This window comes from Sorex araneus, chromosome 2 (genome assembly GCF_027595985.1).
Source record: "Sorex araneus isolate mSorAra2 chromosome 2, mSorAra2.pri, whole genome shotgun sequence".
In the NCBI taxonomy this organism is placed as follows: domain Eukaryota; kingdom Metazoa; phylum Chordata; class Mammalia; order Eulipotyphla; family Soricidae; genus Sorex; species Sorex araneus.
In genome coordinates, this window is record NC_073303.1 from 380674884 (window position 1) to 380695547 (window position 20664).

General features: G+C 61.8%; 1 protein-coding gene across 3 annotated transcripts in view; it reads left to right on the plus strand.

Annotated features, from left to right (window-relative positions):
- Positions 1-17155, plus strand: part of NFATC1 (nuclear factor of activated T cells 1) — a 45733-nt gene extending 28578 nt beyond the window's left edge. For 2 of the 3 annotated variants that reach the window (XM_055127225.1, XM_055127226.1), the window contains one exon: positions 15841-17155. In XM_055127225.1, the coding sequence (XP_054983200.1) occupies positions 15841-15893 (53 nt within the window). In that variant the 3' untranslated portion in view covers positions 15894-17155. Of the gene's footprint in view, positions 1-14052; positions 14233-15840 lie in introns of all 3 variants that reach the window. The other variant, XM_055127224.1, reaches the window with a different exon arrangement.
- The last annotated feature ends 3509 nt before the right edge of the window (positions 17156-20664 follow it).

Consider the following 20664-nt stretch of genomic DNA (forward strand, 5'->3'; position numbering starts at 1 on the left):
AGCGTGCAGCTGGTCCAGGCGAGACTTGCCGCAGCATGGCACCTGCTGGCCTCACCTTCTAGGTTGGTCCTACAGTGGCCGTGGGTTGGGAACCTGGGTCAGGGCGAGTGGGCAGGACTCATGTCCACGAGCCCATGTGCAGGGAGCCTCACCCCGCACCGTACTCCCACTCCCTGTCACACATGGTCCTTCCACAGTCCCATGTCCCCCTCAGTGCTCTCCCACTCCTTGTCACAACCCTCATGTCCCCTCAGTGCTCGACAATCCCTGTCACACACAATCCCCATGTCCCCCTCTGTGCTCCCACATTGCTTCTCACACACGGTCCCTGTGTCCCCACAGTGCTCCCACACTCCCTGTCACAGTCCTCGTGTCCCCTCAGTGCTCCCACACTCCCTGTCACACACGGTCCCTGTGTCCCCTCAGTGCTCCCACACTCCCTGTCACACATGGTCCTCGTGTCCCCTAAGTTCTCACACACTGTCACAACACGGTCCCTGTGTCCCCCTCAGTGCACCCACTCTCGTTCGTCTTGCATGCACGTGCACACACACATTCTTACTGCTCACACTCACCCTCTCCTCTGTGGGCAAGCGTGCGTGGCAGCACAGAAGCCCACTCTCGCACGTACAGTTGTTTTGGCTGTGGGACATGCTTCCATTTGGGTACTTTTGCTGGAGGGTTCCTAGGTGTCTCCTGAGAGAGGTTCTGAAGTGGGCGTGCCCGGCCTGTGTGGCCCACACAGCCCGCCCGTGTGCTCCCCCACTGCCGGTGGCCACAATCGGCCCTTTCAGCCCCTCCTGGCTCCCTCCCTGCTTTCCAGAAGCCTCCGTGTCATTAGAGCAACAAGCAGGTGGGCCCTGCGGCCAGCACCCCTCTGCTGAGTCTGGGCTGTGAATTCCTCCAGCCTCTGGCCACGCTCCCACTCAGGAGAACAAAGGCTTCGCTCATGGAAAGTCTGACTCACATGGCAGGGCGCCAGGCGAGGCTTCCCGTCAGCAGGAGCCAGGGGAGTCCTGGGTCCCAGGGCCGCTGGCGGGGGGGGTTGGTCGGGAGCTGCCTGCCCACAGGAAAGGGCCCTGGAGATGTGGGTGCCAGAGGACGCTGGGCTCCCTGCACCCTCCACTGGCCAGCTACAGGCCTGTGGCCAGGGCAGGGCCAGCTGTGACCACTTCCTGTGTGTGGACTGAGTGTCCGGGACGGTGCCACCGTGGGCAGACAGACGCAAGGCTGTGGGTGGCCCTACTGTGTGCTGACCTGGCAGGACGGGGGCGCCCCTGTGTGTGGGGGGGTGCCGTCACATGCTCAGGGCCGAGTGTGGACACGCGCTCGGGGCACCGTTCTGTATTCAGGCCCTTCTGCCCTCGCCGTGGCTTTGCTCAGCTTGGACCCGCTGCACCCTGTGTGGCAGACAGGGGACACTGGCCCTCAGAGGGGCGGTACCAGGTGTTTCACCTGAGGGCCAGGAGTAAGGGTGGGACAGGCAGGACGAGTGTTCAGTGTCAGAAGCCTTAGGACAAGCAGAAGCAGAGGGACGTGATCTCAACTTATGTGGCCAGTCTGTGTGACCAGTGGTCAGTGAGAGGACTGATGCTAATAATGGTATGTGGTCAGTGATCAGTGTGGTCAGTGGTCAGCAAGGGGACTGATGTTTAGCTACAGCACATGGCCAGCGGTCAGTGAGGGGATTGATGCTCACCTGTAGTGCGTGGTCAGTGGTCAGCATGGGAACTGGTGCTCAGCCATAGTGCATGGCCAGAGGTCAGCAAGGGGATTGATGCTCACCTATGGTGCATGGTCAGTGGTCAACAAGGGGACTCATGCTCAGTCACAGTGTGTGGTTAGCGGTCATCAAGAGGCCTGCTTCTCACCCGGTGCTGGTCAGTGGTCGGCGAGGGGACTCGTGCTCAGCCACAGCACGTGGTCAGTGGTCAGCGAGGGGATTGGTACTCACCTACAGCACGTGGCCATTGAAACCAAGGGCCTTAACGGTGCCCAGCCACAGTTAAGGTCAGTGGTCGGCAAGGGGCTGGTGTTCAGCTACAGTACACAGTCAGTGGTCAGCGAGGGGACTGGTGCTCAGCAGTGGTGGCCAGCAGTCAGTGCATGGCCAGTGGTCAGTGAGGGTACTGCTGCTCAGAGGTCAGCGAGGGCTGGTGGTCATCATCAGCACAGGCTTCTGTTTTGTCCGAGGACAGGCCAGTGGCACAGCGTCAGGTCAGCCCCGAGAGCATGGTGCCCGCTCTCCTGCATAGCCGCCCGCCTCTGTGGACATAGCTGCTGAGTTTTACGTCCACTTCCTGGCTACCTGTCCTGCTCTGCAGATGTGCCCAGAGCTGTATGCCATGGAGACGTGTGGACAGTGCCAGGGAGCCCTGGCATCCGCATGCCCAGAGGGTGGCCTATCTTGAGGAGCACTCAGAGGAGTGCTCCTTCCTCCCATGACCTCACAGCCCCAGGGCCAGCTGGGCAGATGTTCGAAGTGGCCCTGGGGCATGTGGTTCCTGAGAGCTGAGTCACTCAGAGGTCCGTCACGTGGGTAGCGGGGACTGCAGTGAGACTCGGAGGGACAGTGCCGTTCTGAAACCACTCAGGGGCAGCTGGAGTGCTGCACACACATGTCCCCCAAGTGCTGGTTTGCACATACATGTCCCCCAATGTGGTGGTTCACAAACGTGTCTTCCCTGGAGTGGCGATTCACGCATGCAGATCCCTTGGAGCCATGGTCCATGTACATGTGATCTGGCTCTAAAGCATGTTCCCTGGGACCGTGGCTCACGGGCATGTCCACGCAGCAGTGGTTCACGGACACGTGTCCCTCGGTGCCGTGACTCACACACGTGGCTCGCATGTGTGTTCACCAGATCCGAGCTGGCGCAGAGCAGCCCTGTGACCTGAGCTCTCAGGGAGGGGGCCGGGTCCCAGGCTGCACCTGCGAGGGTCACCCCAGGTGGGGAGACGCGGGTGGGGCTGCACGCCAAGGGGCAGTGGCTCGGTCTCCCTCAGTGACTCCCGGGAGTTCTTGGGGTGCCTTTTAGGGAGGGCCGGGAGGTAGGTGGGATTCCACAGTGTGGGGAGAGGAACTTGGGGTCAGCACCCACAAAGCCACAGAGTCATGACAGATCACTCGGCCCTAGAAGTAGCAGGAGGCAGGCCAGGCTGACAAGCACTCGAGGGGAGGCCTGGCGCCCAGCAGGGGACACGGCTCGGCCCTTCTCTGCTCAGAACCTCCCAGCACTGGCCCCTGGCATACCTGAGGACACAAGTGAGGGTGGTTCAGGGCCCTGGGGGACTCCCCCTGCCACCCTGGGCGACCACACGCAGATCTAAAAACGCCGCATGTTCCCAGGCTCCAGAGGGTGACGTGTGAGCATGCCCAGGCCCGGGGAGAGGGAGACACACCCAGACATGCTGTCACACACACACACACCTCCAACAGACGTGGGCCTGTCCTGTGGTCACTCACACACACCTCCGACAGACATGGGCCTATCCCACGGTCACACACACACACACACACACCTCCAACCAGACATGGGCCTATCCCACGGTCACTCACACACACACACACACACACACACGCACACACACACACACCTCCAACCAGACATGGGCCTATCCCACGGTCACTCACACACACACACATACACACACACACACACCTCTGACAGACATGGGCCTATCCCACGGTCACTCACACACACACACATACACACACACACACACACACACACACACACACACACACACACACACACCCCTCTGACAGACATGGGCCTGTCCCGTGGTCATATACACACACATCTCCCGACACACATGGGCCTGTCCTTTGGTCACTCGCACACCTCCTGACAGAGGTGGGCCTGTCCCGTGGTCACACACACACCTCCTACAGACGTGGGTCTGTCCCGTGGTCACTCACACCTCCTGATAGAGGTAGGCCTGTCCCGTGATCACACACACACACACACACACACACACACACACACCTCCCACAGATGTGGTACTGTCTCATGGTCACACACACACCTCCGACAGATGTAGATCTGTCCCGTGGTCACTCACATACCTCCTGACAGAGGTGGCCTGTCCCATGGTCACTCACACACACACAAACACACACACACACACACCTCCTACAGATGTGGGCCTGTCCCGTGGTCACACACATACACACACACACACACACACACACACACACACACCCCTCCGACAGATGTGGGCCTTTCCTGTGGTCACTCACTCACACACAAACACATACACACACCTCCAACAGACGTGGGTCTATCCCAGGGTCTCACACACACACAATCCCCCAAAGATGTGGTCATACACACCCCCACTGACAACCATAGGCCTGTCCCGTGGTCTTACACCTCCCCACAGAGGAGGGCCTGCCTTGTGGTCACACAGAGACCTGGCAGGTGGGCTGCTACACCATCTCACACTCACCCAGGGGACATGGGCCTTCTTGTGGCTCAAAGCATTTAGTGGAACTGCCCGACCAAGGGTCAACAGGCCATCAGCTGTGCTAACCTGAGGTGACCACTAGCAAGACAGGTGTAGAAGTAAAAACAAGATTTTTTTAAAGAGGGGAACTGAGAAATTAGTGGCCACACTGCAGAAAATACAGAATTAGAATTAGCCTGAGCGAGTCACTAATCAGACAAGCAAGCGCCAGTGGGGATGGAGCCCAGGACCAGCCCCGGGCCCCGGAAGGCCACAGCTGCAGCACATTCCCCAGAACGGCATGCATGTGTGCGACCTAGGGGATGCTTACGGCAGCCCGCGCGGGAAGACGCCGGCGGCAGCGGCCAGTGGCCCTGGGACAGGCCAGGGGTGGGCTCTGGCAATCAGCCCCTCGGACAGCCCCAGCCAGTTTGCCCCGGGCCGAGAGAGGCACAGAAGAAACAAGGAATTGTGTCTCAGCAGTCAGAAATGTGTGTGAGAGAGAAACGGTGTTTCAAGAGTAGAAAAGAGTAGAAAACCCAGAGCAGCAAGAACAGTAACTGAGCGTTCCCCAGAAGGGCCCACAGCCTGCGGTGGGTCTCGCCCGGCCCTGGGGACTTAACGTAGAGACGCCAGTCGATGACCCAGACCGAGAAGTAGAAAGAAAAAACGATTGAAAAAGGGGGGAGGCAGAGTGATAGTATAGCAGAGAGGGTGTTTGCCTTGCACATAGACGACACAGGTTCGATCCCTGACATCCCATATGGTCCCCCGAGCACCGCCAGGAGTAATTCCTGAGTGCAGAGCCCGGAGTAACCCCTGAGCATCGCCGGGTGTGACCCAAAAAGCAAAAAATAAGAATAAGGAGATGTGGACTCAGAACAGCACTAGGCCATCGGTGGCGGTACCGGCCACCGTGGTGGGGTGGAGGAGCATGTGACTGTGAATGGAAGGTCATGAGTGTTAGTGCTCCCATCAGCCTGTCACCGAGACCATGAGGATGTGACAATGAGGAGGACAAACACACGACTTCAAGCACTCGGTAAGAGTCAGGAAGGAAGGAGAAGAGGGGCAGGGAAGCCTGTGACGGCATCGTCTCTACCACAGCCGCCAGCAGCCACACAACAACCACACAACAACCCGCACCCCATCACACCAGGGCCCGAGGGAGGAGACGAGGGAGTTCTGAAAGCAGCAAGGGAGACCAGCCTCAAAGATGGACTACTCAAGAGCCACCCGTCCCCTGCCCTGCGGGTGCCACCAGGAACAATCGTGAGTCCTGGACTCCTCAGCAAGCTGCCAGCCGGTCCTTACTGGTGGCCCTGGAGTCAGCAGGCAGCAGGGACGGGTGACGGAGCCAGGGCGGAGGGGGCTGGGTGATGAGAGATGGAGCCAGATGCAGACGGGTGATGGAGTGAGGGTGGGGGGCAGCCAGGGGACAGGTGACGGAGCCAGGGGCAGACGGGTGTCTATGCAGAAAGATAGAAAGATGAGGACAAAACAGCTGTTCAGAAAGAATAAAAATCTAGCAGAACTGGAGGCTGGAGAGAGAGCACAGGGCCAGGACACTTGCTTTGCCCTCAGCCTACCTGGGTTCAGTCCCCAGCTCCCCACATAGTCCCCAGAGTCCTCCCCGGAGCCAGGAATAGCCCCGCAGCACTGCCAGGCGCAGGTCGTCATACTGAAGGGAAACGAAAGCCCTGACACACAGGCCCAGAGAATGTGGAGCAGCCGACCTGGCCGCAGGCCACTCTGAAGAGCATCCAGCGGGCTGACGGGACTCAGAGCCACGGGGGGAGCCGGGCACCAGCAGGGCACTGCACTGGTCAGTCCTGGGAGGTGGCTCAAGTAGGGTCATGTGCTTAGTGTGTGCGAGGCCCCAAGTCTGATCGCCAGCACCTCATGAGCCCCAGAACCATCGGGTGAGCACCGCTGGGAAGAGCCCCCCTCGGCCCCTCCCTCCGGAAGCCCTGGGTGGGAGCTTAGACACACATGTCTAAGGAAAGAAGCAGCAGGAAGTTGTTTCAGGACTCCTGAGTTAAGGCAGTGACGACGATTCGGAGCCGTGTTCTCGGGGTCACACACAGCGACGCCGGTGTATGCTGGGGCCCGGGCCGCTCTCAGAACTGAGCCCCTGCAGCTCGGTTTATCTAGAGATGCTCGCGTTCTCCGAAACAGGTTGTTCTAGTTCAGAGATGCGTATCGTCATCTCGGGAGGAATGGCTGAGAGAGTAACTTGACAAAACAAGACCAAGAGGACATTGAGGTGACGCTCGGAAACTGCACGTCGAGCGCAGGGCCACCGCGGCGCCGAGCGGCAGGGACAGACCACAGGCCTGGAAAGCAAGTGGCAAGATGGAAAACACACATCGGGCCGTGTCAAATCACATTAAGTGAGAATGAACCAAACACCCCAATAAGGAGGGAGAGGTTTCAAGCTGGATTGGAAAAAGACGCAGGGTTCAGCATACGCTGTCGACAGAAGTCAGAAATAGATTCACGGCACACGCAGGCTGAAAGTGAAAGGGTGGAAAATATATACCATGCAAATTGAACAAAGAGACAGGTGGACAACTTATGCTAATAGCAAACAAAATAAACTTCAGACCAAAAAAGAAAAAAAAAAAAAGGTTAGGAGATCAGCCATTTTATAGTCAGTAAAATGTCGTGAGCTGGCCGGTACCATTGGAGTCGAACTTGGGCCTCACAGCAGCCTCACAACAGAGGAAGCAAAACTCTCTGTGGAGCTGAAGGAATAAACTGAAAGACGGTGACAGCTGGTAGCATCCCGCTCACCGCCGGCCCGGGACAGCCAGGCTGAAAATCCCGCGGTGAGGCCTTGGGCAGTGTCGGGGGCCAGAAGTCCCATCCGCTGGTGACAGTTTCTGTGAGGCGTAAAGCAAGCTTCGGGCCTTGCTGAAAGCGCCACAGCGATGGCAGTGAAGGGAACGGAACTTGGCTGTGGCGCCAGCACTGGCCCTAGCAGGTATTATTCCCTCCAGAGCTGACCCAACATGGTCCTAGAATTGAAGTAGGATCAGTCCACGGATGCAGGCTCGTGAGCAGTTTCGAACACAATATTGGCAGGTTTCTTCTCGCTGACTCCAAGACTTGAGTGTGTGGGGCGGGTGTGCGTGGTGGTAAGGAACTGCAGCACAGCAGAGAGAGCGACTCCGGGAGCCACTTGCCCAGTGCCAGTCAGGGTGCTTGGGTCAGGGCGGCCGCCTCAAGGCGGGCTGGCACAGAGGGGAGGAAAGGCCCTCTGACCCACACGCTAGAAAGTGAGTCCATTGTGGGATTCAGTGGAAGGGCCCGTGATAGCCACTCGAAATGTGACACAGAAAACAGCCTTTAAGTGTAGGAATTGATTAGACCTCGTCAGAATTTTTTAAATTTTGGTGTATTTCAAAGGATGCCATTAGAAGTTGTTTCGAGTCAGCAGCAGACTGAAGGGTGCCCGTGCCGGGGCCCAGATCAGCTGGGCCAGGTCAGGACAGCGGGTGACAGCGGGCAGGACACCCCGCTGCACTCAGGAAGCCCTTCGTCCCTGGTGGACTGTTGGCTCTGAGTGCAAGAGCAGCCCCCCGCTACCCCCACACAGCGCCCCCTGCCCTGCTCACCCTGGGGCGGGCCGCCTCAGCGTGAGCCTCTTGCCGCCGTCTCTGAAGCCCAAGGCCCCACATCCGCCTTACCTGCCGCCCTCTGCCCACCCCCCGCACCCTGGCATGTCCACGTGGGACGAGGGCCCGAGGGTCAGGGCGGCCCCACCAAAAGTGATTGCTCCCGGAGCCATCCGGGGGCTGCGTCCCGCGTCTGTATCCCAGGGTGGACCGTCAGGATGGATGTGGTCATGGGCCGGGGGTTATCAGCCCCACCCCGCCCTGTCGCCTATCGGGCCGGCCAGCTGCCGCTGCTGCAGATACAGCAGGAAGTGGGTCTGCGGGGCCGGGCCAGGCCGGGCGGGCGCTCCCACACTGACTGGCCCCCCCCTCCCCGGCCCTCTGGAAATCCTCCTAGTCTGAGTGCTGAGTGCTCAAGCTCCTCTGCGGGGAGGAAAAGGGCTGTGCCTGAGAGCTGAGAAGGGGCGGGGCCAGACCGCAGGCTGAGACCCCCAGGCTGAGACCCCCAGGGGCGGCGAGGCAGGGCTCTTGCCTGTGGATGGTGCTGCCGGTCTCGGGTCTGTGCCCACCCCAGGCTGCCGGGACTCGGGTCCAGACAGTAGCTGTGGGTGGGGGCCTCCCCCCCGCTGGGAGCCCGGGGGCAGGTCCTGCTCGGGCCAGAGCCTGGAGCTGAGCGTGCAGACGAGCCCAGCGCCTGTGGCCGCGTGGAGGAGCTGCCTCGGCGAGTGATTTAGGGTGTTCTCGGGATCCCGGACTCCCGGCCGGCGGGTCTCGGCGATTTCCTCCTGCCAGCGCGGTGGGAGGGGGCGGGCGCTGGCAGGCGGGCCTGCAGGAAGTGGGGCTCCAGGCCGGCACCTGAGTGTTTGTTCTGGCGCTGCCGCAGCTGGGGGAGGGGCGGGAGCCGCTGCTGCCACTTTCTCGGCCTTTCAGCTGAGGATCAGGGGGGGGGGGGGGGGGGGGAGGGGGGGCTCTGTGCAAGTCTGCAAGGCCTGTGGCAACCACGGCGGGCCCCCTGCCCAGGGGCCCCCACGCCTTGCCCTGGGAGCCGCCTGCCCCTGCCCCACTGAGTGGCAAGTGCAGAGGTGCTGCCCCAGGGCCTTTCCCCTCGGCCTTCCCGGCGCCCCCTCTGCTCCTGCTTCTCTTCAGGGCTGTGGCCGCGGACGCTGACGTCCAGCCGGATGCCTCCTCTCGGGGCTGCGAAAGGCACGGCCCAGCAGCTCTGGTCAGAGGTGCTCCCCCCGCCCACCCTCTGCAGCTGTGCCTGCCCCACCAGGCTCACTCAGGAGGGGGTCCCTGTTCACCCTAACCCTGCAGGGGCTGGGCGGCCCACAGTGTCTGGCAGGGGCGGCTGTGCTGGGGCACCCTCCGTTCGCACGGGTTTCGTCGTCGAGCATGAACTGCAGACGCTGCAGAAGCTCAGAGCCAGGGCCCACGTGCGGCTCCACGTCTGAGTGCGGCCAGCCCTGGCCACCCCCACCTCCACCGGGGTCAGGCCACGTTTGTTGCACGGCCCGCTGCCCCCTGCCCCCCTCCCCCGGCCTCTGCGTCCTTCCCTGCTGCTTCCCCGGCTTGTCTCTCGGGCGTGGCCGAGGCCCCTCCGTGCAGAGGCGGGCGAGTGCAGAGCACGGTGGCGGCGTTGTTAAGATCTGAGCCCAGGCACGCGGGCGGCTGGTCTGATTTAGAGCCGGCCACAGCCCCAGCGACGTGCCATTAGGAGACCCTTAATGGCCCTTCAGCCTCGACCGGCTCCCGGGGCACCTCACGGCTCGGATGAATTGCTCATTATGCACAATGTTGGAATAGCTTCTGTAGAGATTAATAATTAGATAATCAATACTGAAATTCAATCTTGGGTGCTTGCACGCCCGTCCGCGTGCGCGAGTCACAGTCCCTCTGCGTCTGCCCACGTTTCTGCCGTCCATCTATCACCTCCGTGTTCCAGGAGCAGGCTGGCCCGGAAAGGCCCTGCCTCTGCCTGCATCCTCAGCCTTGCACTCGGGCTCACGCGCAAAGGCCTGGTGACAGCTCAGAGGCCCTGCTGGGCGGGTCGGAGTGAACGAGGTAGGCAGAACCCGAGAGGGAGGGAAGCCCAATGGGTTTCTAGGGTGAGCAGCTGTGGGGACAGGGAAGTGTGGGTGTGGCCTGCGGGATCCCAGAACTCCAGGCCCAGCATTGAGCAAGGTGCTGGCCTGAGAGCAGTGGACAGGTGTGTGTCCAGGAGAGACAAGACCCCTCGGAGGAGCCACGGCAGGTGCTCTGTGCTCTGTGCAGGCTCAGAAGGCTCAGAGTACGGAGCAGAGCCGCGTGGCCTCCCTGTGCTGGTCGGGCTGGGCCCGACTGTGCGTCCTGCCCTGTGTGGGGGCAGCAGAGACCCCCGCCCTCCTCAGGCTTCTCTGCCGGTCTGCACACGTGGCCCCTGTGCGTGTCACACATGCTGTGAAGTGCCCATTGTGAGGCACAGGGCAGCACTGCAGATGGCTTTCGAGGTGAGGAAGCGCCCGTCCTGGGGCGCAGGTGGCCTGCAGGGCCCCGTAAGCCTGGCCCTGGTGGGGCAGGGTGCTCATCAGCTGCACGGACCCCTCCGCTGTGCCCCAGACGGGGCAGGTGACCTTAGCACGGCAGCCTCGGGGAGCGCTTATTGGTGGCCCAACCCCCGGGCCGGTCACCCAGCACAGAGGCACTTGGGGGTGAGAGTCTGCCACGGCTCAGAGCTGGAGGCCGGGGCCCGTCACGTGGGCTCCCGTGTGCTGGCATTCCCAGGGCGCATCTGTGCTGTCTGGAGAATTGAGACTGAATCAGGAAGCAGGCACGTGAGGTCGGAAAATGATTGTGTGCTCGGCGGACGGTCCCGTGTAAAGTGGCACACCCGTGCCAAGCCCTCATGGGCAGGGAGGGTCATGTTTGATTAAAGCTGTGACTTGTTGTCACTCAGCCCCTCTGCTGTCCCGTTCTCTGCTTCCAAAAATAGCAGCCCCGTGGCGGTGCTTATTATGATTAAGAAGATAAAAATAAGTGGAGGCTGAGCTGGGTCCAGGACACTCAGGTAATAGGAGAACGTACCTTTTAATGAAACTTGAGAAACTATCATTTTCCACTACTTCACAAAGCCTCTTTGAAGCACCTTCGCAAAGGGCTCGGTCGTGTTTCGACGCTTCAGCCCTGCAGCACCCCACATGGCCCGGGGTTCCCGGCTCCCACACCAGGAGCGGCTCTGGGGAGGAGCCCTCTTGGCGCCAAGCTCCGTGGGTGGCCTCCCTCCGGCTGAAGCCACGTGAGGCAGTGCCTCCCTCGGCCCACGCCCAGGCCTTCACACACATATGTGGCCCCACGCACACGCCAGCGGGCCCCACACAAATGTGGCTTCACAGACAAACACGGCCCCACACGCAGACACGGCCCCACACGCACACGGATGCGGCCTCATGCACATGGGGCACCAAACACACATGGACATGGTCCCATGCACAGACGTGGCCCCACCCACGCACGGACGCGACCCCTGCCTGTCTCCTCCCCCGCCCCTCTCCCCACACACTAAGCTCCCAGCAGTGTCCAGAGGGTCAGGTAGAAGCCCCCCTCCAAGTGGGGACAGCCCAGTGGGGACAGCTCCATTTCTCCCGGGAGGAGACCCCTAAAACAGCTCTGCTGGGGCCATTCTGCTGCGGGGGTGGGGGTGCCGGGACTCTCCCTCCTCGTCAGCTATCGGCCTGTCGCGGGGCTGAGAGTGGCCTCTGTCCTGGTGTGCTTTCTGAGGGTGTCTCAGTCTGCCAATCCCGAGAAATATCATGCCCCGCGCCCCAGGGTCGTCTCCGTGCTTGTGTGGCAGGGTGCCCCGTGTCGAGGTGGGGACACGGGGCCTTTCTTTGGGGGTCACATCCAACAGTGCTCAGGGGTTATTCCCGGCCCTGTACTTAGGGATCACTCCTGGTGAGGCTGGGGGGCCTCCGGGGTGTCCGGGATTGGACCTAGGTTGGCCACTTGCAGGGCAGGCGCCCTCCCGCTCCACTGCCTGCCCCTGGAGAACCATTTTCTGGATGAAAGGCAGCATGGCCACCTGTTCTGGAGGCCTGGCCGTGCCACAGTGCAGGACACAGGGGCCGGCAGTATCGGGGAGGTCCGTGTTTGGGACTGAGTGCAGAACCAGGTCCTTAAATAAAGTATCTTTTTGGAAAAATAAAAACAAAACTTAAAGTTTGATGTACCTACCAAGCTAATATGCAACTTTGAAGAAACGAACACGAGGCTTTTACGAAGCTCGTCCTCTGTAATGCAAAGCTGCCAGAACTCGGCGTGCCTGTGGGCACTGGGGGCGGGGGGGGGGGGCGGCCTAGCGCCTCAGAGCTGAGGCTCGGACCCTGCCTTTCCTCACACACTGCTCCGCCTCGCCCTTCCCTGCTGTCCAGAGCGCGAGAACGTGGCCTCCCTGAGACTGGAGCCTGCAGGCCCACAGAGTGGGGGCTGGGGGAGCCCCCTGGCAGGGGTCCCCAGCACTGGGCAGCAGCTCTGCTGGGGCAGACCCGGGCCTGTGGGGGAGAAGCGCCTCCCGGGGCTGGAGCGATAGCACAGCGGGAGGGCGTTTGCCTTGCACGTGGCCGACCCTGGTTCAATTCCCAACATCCCATATGGTCCCCTGAGCACTGCCAGGAGTGATTCCTGAGTGCAGAGCCAGGAGTAACCCTTGTACATTGCCGGGTGTGACCCAAAAAGAAAAAAAGAGAGGGAGAGAAGAGAAGCACCTCCAGGCCCCAGAGAGCCCAGGGGCCAGACGGGGCCCTCCGGCGGCTGGGTTCTGGGCTTGGCTGCGGGGAGGTGAGGGCTGGGTGCTGCCAGGCCAGACGCCACCCCCAGCCCTTCTCTGCTGTGGCGCTTCAGCATGCCAGGGCACCTGGGAGCCGGACCCCCGCCTGTCAGGGCGCCTTCCTTACGCCAGCCACTCCTGGCCAGTCCAGGCGCATCTCCACGGTATCTTCCCACAGAGGTGCTCCTCTGAGGTGCTCCTCACCGGGCAGCTAGAGAGCGGGCCGCGGCTCCACAGGCAGAGCCTCCGCTCAGGTGGCACATGGGGGCGTCTCACCACACTTGCGCTGGGCTTTGGGGGCAGGAGGGCAGCAGTTTCTGCCTGGGGCTGGTGACAGGGCTCCTGGGTTGCCGTCCTGAGCACGCCCCAGGCCACTGGCCTGTCAGCATCTGTGCTGGTGCTTCGAGGGTGCCCCTGGGGGCTCCCGGCACCACCCTGGATCCATCCCAAGCACCGCCAGGGTGGGCCTGGCACTGAGCCGTCCGCCTGCTGGCAGAGCGTCGCCCAGAGCACTCGGGCCCTGCCTCTACCTCTTGGGAGCCCCCTCAGAACAGGGATTCTAAAGATACCAAAAATTAAAAAGATGACATGAGGTCATGCAAGCTGGCACTGCGGAAGTGTCGGGCTCACTCTTGTCTGTGGCAGTGCCCTGGGTGTGTGCGTGGCACGGACACCAGTGGCTGCCCCCGAGAAGCCAGGCTGGTGACAAGCCCGGCTAGTGGCAGCGTGCCTGGGAGTGACTCGGTTCACATCTGCCTGGACCTGCAGTGGGGGGACAGGGACGGCTGTCAGGATGCTCCTGAGAGCTCCGGGTGCCTCCATGTCGGTGCCCCGCGCTCTGTGCCCGGGTCCCTAAAGCACCACATCCAGGCCAGGGCGGGTCAGTGGCCAGTGCTGAGAAAGCCCCATTGGACAGTCTCTGCCTGGTCCGGGATCCACTGGCCCCTCCTGTGGATCCAGAAATGTGGGAGACGACGGGTTTCCCGTGAGGCCAGAGGCTGCCGCCTGCAGACCCCCCACCCCACCTCCCCGGGCAGGAGCCCTGGCGCTGGGCCCGGCTGAGTCTCACGCCCCTCTCTGAGCACTCGGAACCGGTGGGCTGGTGCTGTGGGAGTGCAGAGCTGTCCCAGGAAAGGGCCTCTGTGCCTGCTGAGAGGACACTCGCCTGTCACTCCCTCAGTGCAGGGGCGTCCTGTGACCGCCCGGAGGCCAGGATTCACGCTGCCACTGATGTTTCTTCCCGGAGAGAACAAGAGTTTCCACCTGAGGCCGGGGAAAGCCCCGCCGCGGCTCCGTGGTTCCAGCCACCACATCCGGTCGCAGGACAGCTGACGTGGAGTGAGCGAGTTCCTCTTTCGGGTCCCTGTGAGTGGAGGGTCACATGTCACCTGCAGTTCAAACCCCCAGTGCAGAAACCCTCGGGCTGGTGGAAAAGCTGAGACGATGGAAAGTGTTTCGAGAAGAGGCGGTGGGAAGCCGTGGGTGGCCGGGAGCCACGGGCCCCAGCCTCAGACCTGGCGTGACCTCCAGGCAGCCGGGGGGCGGCCCCTGGTACCGACCCGCCCCACGGGGTGCCGAGGCCCACCCCTCCGACGCCACCCAGCAGCCTGCTCCAGGGGCAGCTGCCTGTGGCCTCATGACCACGTGGACAGCAGTGGGGCCTGGTGCTCAGGGGCTTCTTCCCCTCTGACCTCAGGGGACAGCCCAGCCAAGGGCAGCGACACCTTGCGGTTTCCACCCTCAGTCCCCTCCGTCCTGCACCCCTCCCTGAGACCACCACGTCCCCCAGCCCCCAGTCCCTGCTAGCATCCCCCTCCCCGTGCCTCAGCTGACCCTGCTGTCTTCTCTCCCCTCCCCCCTCCCTCCCCTACCCCTCTCTTCTCCCCTACTCCCTCCCGGCTCCTCTCCCCTCTCCCCTTCCAGTGCTTCTCCCCTCTCCCCTCCCTTCTCACCCCTCTCCCAGACCCTCTCCCCTCTCCCCTCTCACTCTCCTCCAGGCGCCTCTCCCCTCTCTCCCCTCTCTCCCCCTCCCTCCTCCCTCCTCCCCTGTGCCTGGTGCTCTGCTGTCAGACCCTCATCTGCATGACAGTCGGGAAGGAGACTCCTTCACCTCTGGCCCCTAGCAGGGTGCCTGTGGGGTCTTGCTCCCACCAGTGCCTGCGGGGACACCTTGCTAGGGGCCCAGACCTGTGCTGTGGGGAAGGCAGCCTGGGCAGCCCGTGGGGGCTTGGATGAGACCAGAGATGGTTACGGCCGCACTGGACCACTGTGGTCACAGGAGCGTCCTTCAGCCGTGCCATGGAGGGACCCAAGTGAGCTGTCGGGATGACTTGGCAGCACCAGCACACCCAGGTCCCCATGGCTCTGCCCATCACTGCCAATGGTCTGGTGGCCCTGGTGCCCGGTTCCCCACCCACGTGGGTGCCTGAGGGCAGCCTCTGTCCCTGTCCCCTTGCGGTTCCAGCCTCTACCTCAGGAGGGCAGCGGTCTCTGGGGCCCGGATGCACCCCTGAGGCAGCACACAGGGCATGGCTGTGTGCCGGCACCTGTGGGCAGAGCCGGGGAGGCTGGACGAGCCCCTTGTCAGCCGCTGTTTCCGTGACACAGTCCCGCTCCCAGCCACGTGCAGGGACCTGTTATTCTTCCAAATCACTGGGGGGCGGGTGCTGAAGGGAGTTCAGGAAGCAGCTCGGGCGTTTATCTGGGCACACAGGGAAACCCGCGGTTCCATGACGCCTGTGCCTGCCCCTCCTCCGACCAGGCCCGGGAGCCCGGTGACATTTGCCCTATCTGGGTGCCCATCAGGACGGTGGGTGGAGGAGGGCGTGTGCAGCTGACTCGCGGCAGCTCTTTCCTCTCCCGCTGCCAAGGCTCACGGTCGGAGAGGCAGCGCGGGCAGAGCCAGAGCCAGGCCACCAGCAGGGCCCCCCGCGCCTGTGAGTGCCCTGACCACTGTCCTCTCCTCTCCCACAGTGAACGAGGTCATCCGCAACGACCTGTCCAGCGCCACTGTCCTCTCGTCGTAGGCACAAGAGCCCACGTGCATGGTAGCAGTGGGCACTACGCAGACTTCCGGCTAAAGAGACTGGACATCCGTGCCCACCTTGCCCGAGGGGACAGGAGTCCCCACCTCCTGTCAGAGGACTGGGCCGCCTCCTGGCGCGGACGACAATGTGGCCACCTGGCCCAGCTACGCCCCCCGGCACTGGCCTTGGACCTGAAGTGCCTTCCCCACTGACCACAGCTTCCGGGCGCCCTGAACTTGACTTCCAGTTGGCCACCACTCGAGTATTTGCAGGAACAACAGATGCCATGGTGTGGCTGTCTGCAAAGCCAGGCCGGCTCCGGGAGCTGTTGCTCCCCGCGCTTGACTTCTGTTGCCTTATCCGGTGCGTTCAGAGATGGGCCTTTGTCGTCTCAGCCCTCCCCCCGTCCCCTCCGCTGTCCTTCAGGCAGCTGAGGCCGCTCGCTGGGCTGCAGCTCCGCGAGCAGTGTGCCTGGCGCCAAGCCAGCCCATGCCTGCATGCGTGTACATAGGCCTGTATTTATGTGTAAATATGGAGCAGCCCTCTCAGTAACTGCTCTCTGACTGGAAGACGCATCGAGACCCTCAGCCTGGCTGTTCAGTCACAGTCTCGGCGAGATTAGGCACCGCACATGCTGCGTCCTGGTGGCCGGGGCAGAGCCACCGTAGATGACTCCCGAGAGGATCTAACGTACTGTTCAGCTGCACAAAGCCTATCTCCCAGAAGCCTTAGGACCGCTTCATCCGAGAAACCACCACCCAAACGAGCGCTGTGGGCTGTGGCGACGGCTCCCTTAGCAGTAGGTTAGCGATTCGACTATTGCATTTGTACAGTGAGCAGCTTAGCACCCTTATTCCTAGCAGTGACCTGTTGTTTCACATAACCAAAAAGCATGGTTCCAGGAGATGTTTACCGGGCGGTTGTGCCTTAGGAGCCAGCGCCCCCTGCCGGGTCGGGGCTGCACTGCAGCGGGCAGCGGAGGGCAGCGCGGGCGCTCTTGGGCGTGTAGCTCACCCACACAAAGAATCCTTTCCCAAATGTCCTTCCGTGCGGTTCTGTTTTCTGGCTCCCAGAGAGCGAGTCTGAAAGCTGTATCGTGACCTTAGCCCGTGCCTGTGCTGAGCGGAGGTCTGGCGTGGTGCAGGTGCGCAAAGTTCTGTGGCTCTGCCTGCACCCAGAACTTTCCCTGTGTTTTGCATCTTAGAGTAGCATGCAGTATTCCTTAGACTGTCAGAGGGGAGGAGACGTGGATATCCGTTAGAAACTAGACCCAATAAAGCAGAGCTCTTGCTGAAGTTGGTCTGAGCAATTCATTCTGCGTTCCCAGTGCTACGAGCCTGCTCGGCCGTACGAGGAGACCCGGGGGGCCTGGCCAGCAGCCGTGGGCCCCTCCTCCACATTCAGAGAGCAGCCCTCAGGGGGCCGGGGCCACGGGTGCAGCTCAGAGGTGTTCCCAGGCCGTGTGAGAAGCAGCTTTAGCTTCCGCCAAATATTTCTGCTCCAAGAAACGCCCGGGTGGGCAAGCCTCTGGCCACACACACGCTTGCACGCAGGCTGCCGGTGTCTCAGACGCGAGCGAGCACCCCAGCCCGCCTGGGCTCTGCCCTCAAAGCAGCCCCTCCTCGGCTCCAGATTCTTTGGTGGGAGGCAGCTGCTAATCCCCAGCAGAAAACGAAACATCTCATCTTTGTTGGCCTCATCGGGATCAGTACTTTGCTTCTTGGATGTTATAAAATGCGAACTCTACTTTTGCTGAGAACCCTCCAGATTGAGACAGGCTCCGGGTAGCCCCAATGCCGCCTGTCCAGCTTCAGCTCCGTCCATAGCTGGCAGAGCCTCAAGCTGCCCTGGGCCTGAGACGGGTGAGGGGTCCCAAGGAGCCAGCAGGGCCCCCAGGCAGGCCACCCTCGGCTGGGAGTGGGTAGCCTGATGAGGCCCAGAGGATTGGGCTGTCTCTGCACAGCACAGCCCGTCAGAGGCAGCCCCTGGGCTGTGTACCCCACGTGGGCAACAGGGACAGGAGTGTGGCTGTGGTGGAAGAGGCTGTACCTTCAGGGGCCATGAGGGGTGGTGTGTCCAGCCTGGCCCCGTGGTGTGGGGGACGTGAGGAGCACCCCGGCCTTCTCAGCCCCCACTTGGGGTGGCTGGATCAGAGGGGGTGGGGGCGCCCCCTCCCACTTTCCGCAAGCCCCATAGTCAAGAGCAGGTTCTGGAGTGTCCCCTGAGCTGTGTCCCCACCAGAAGGCATCTTCTTCTCTTACTTCTCAGCGTCGATCTTTACAGCTCTGCGTGGGGGGAGCAGTGGGGAGTGGACACAGCCAGGGCATCTGACCACGGGCGCCAACCCAAAAGGGCAAGCAGCAGTTCAGTCCGTGCCAGCACCACCTCTGCCCAGCGCCTGGGCTGGCCCAGGAGGAAGCCGGGGTGGACCCTGTCTCCCCTGACCCTGTCCGCACCTGCTCCTGCCCGGCTGTCCCTCTCTGGCTGCATGGCACTTTCGGACTTCCTGCCTCAGGGCTGTGGGGGTGGGGGGGGGTGCTCAACAGGGCGTGGGCTTGCGTGCCTCACCTCTGAGGATGGCCTTCCTGCTCGCTCTCAGCTCCCTCTTAACTTCTCCCTGGTGATTCACCCGGGGCAGGCGCCCCCCACTAACCTGATTTGCAGCCTCATCTTCGAAGTCCATCACATTCATAATTCTTTATGGCAAACAAATCGAGTTACCAAGCAATGACGGAGGGGCCGCCCGCCCAGGACAGTGAGCACATTTCTCACTCGGTTCCACATGCTCAGAGGCCCCAGCCACCTGCCTGCACCCGCACCGCCCCACGCCTCGCGCCAAGGCGGGGCCAGTGTGGGAGGCACCAGGCGGTCCGTAGTGCCCGGGCTGGGATGGCATCCTCTGCAGCGCCTGGGGGCATCTCTTCCCAACAGGAAAGCGAAATACAAAGGAGAGTGGGTTTGGGGGCTGTCAGAGGCTCCTCTGGAGGAGGCGGCTGGGGGGCCTGAACTGAATGTTCCCAGCCCTGCCATCCGTGCTGCCCTATTCCCACCCATCCTGTCCACCAGCCTGTCCTCAGGAGGCAGCGCATGGCCTGAGGCCCCAGTCCGGGGAAACAGGAAGTTTCCACCAGCAGAGCCGCTTTTCTGAGACTGCCCTGTCGCTCGGAAGAGCACACCCTTTGGTGGGAGGCGAGTGTAAGGACAGTCCCTGGATATTTGTCCTCTGGGAAGCAACCACCTCAGCACGGTCCCAGAGCTTGAGGCAAAATTCATTTCTTATAAGGAGAATTTTAAGAGCCACTGTGTTAGCAACTTTCAAGAAACAACACAGTGCCCTTACTCGCAGTCAGCCGGGTAGGTGCACCCCAGGGCTTAACTCTGTGACTGGTGCTTCATTTGTTTCCGCTCTAGCCACCCACACCACACCTCTGGCCACCACAGTCTGACCTCCTTTCTGAGCTGGGCTTCTCTGGCTGTTGTCTGGACTATCTTGTCATTTCACCTGTCTGCTTATTCACTCAGCACAGTGCCCTCAGGGCCCCGGCGAGTCACAAATGGCAAATGGCAGGATTCCCCGCTGGATCCCATTCCCGAGCCTGTAGGTGCCTCCACTGCAGACACTGAGGCTGCTCCAAGTCTTGGGTACTGTGCATGGTGCTGCACCGAACAGGAGGCTGAGACCCAGGAGTTGGTGTTTTTGTTCCCTGTGAGAAGTGCTGGGTCAAAGGGCAGTTCCTTCCCTGTGGGAGGTGTTGGGGAGGCTTCATACTGGTGTCCATAGTGGCCGACAAGGTTTCCCTCTTGCCAGCGGTGTCCCAGGTTCCCTTTCCACTTCCAGTCTGGGTGATAGCCCCTGACAGGTGGGTGGTGGCATCTCCTTCCCGTGGGCCTGAGGAGCCAGCCTTTCCCTGTCCTGGGGCCTGAGGGCCTTCTGCCTGTTTCATAACTGGGTTCATTTCGCTGTGCAAGTCGGCCTGCTCCTGGGTTTGATGCCCTCCAGGTGGGGGTCTCCGGGCACCTTCCCGCACTCCCCTTCCCCCTTACTGCCACCTCCTGTTCTCTGGCCTCCGTCGTGGACAGCAGATTTATGTGTGCCTAGGGTTTCTGTGTGTAGTGTCGCCCCCAGCCCCCCCCCCCGTGCCACGTGATGGGGTACCCTAGAGAGGAGATGAGAGCTGGCGCTCTCTCTGCCCCCCAAGTGTGGCCACATGTGCAGCCTGTGTGGCAGGAGCCCATCTGCAGCATCAGGTCCCAAAGAATGAGAAAAGCCACTGGCCACCACGTTGAGCCCGTGGCCGAGCTACAGCCTGCACAGCTCCACGGACCCGCCCTCTGGTGGGTGAGGAGAGAGAAAGGCCGAGGTAAGTGACAGGGCCCGGGCTGCAGGGACCGACAAGCGGGAAAACAAGACGCTCAGACAGTGGGAAGACGGACGGACAGTTGAAAAAGGACAGCACGTGGGGAGCCAAGGCCACGGCCCCAAGACTTATATCTACATGCCCGTGTCCCCCTGCCCCTTTCTCCCACCCCCTTCTTCCCTTTCTTCCCCGCCCCTTCTTCCCTCCCCGTCTCCCCTTCACCCCATCTCCCCTCCCATCTCTCCTTTCTCCCATCTCCCCACCCTCACCCATCTCCCTTTAACCTCCACATCTCCCCTCTCTCCCCTTCTCTCCTGCCCTCTCCCCTCCCCGCCCCACCTGCCCTCTCCACCTTCCCTCTTCTCCTCTCCCCTCTCCTCCCCCATCTCCTCTCCCACCCAGACCCCATGATC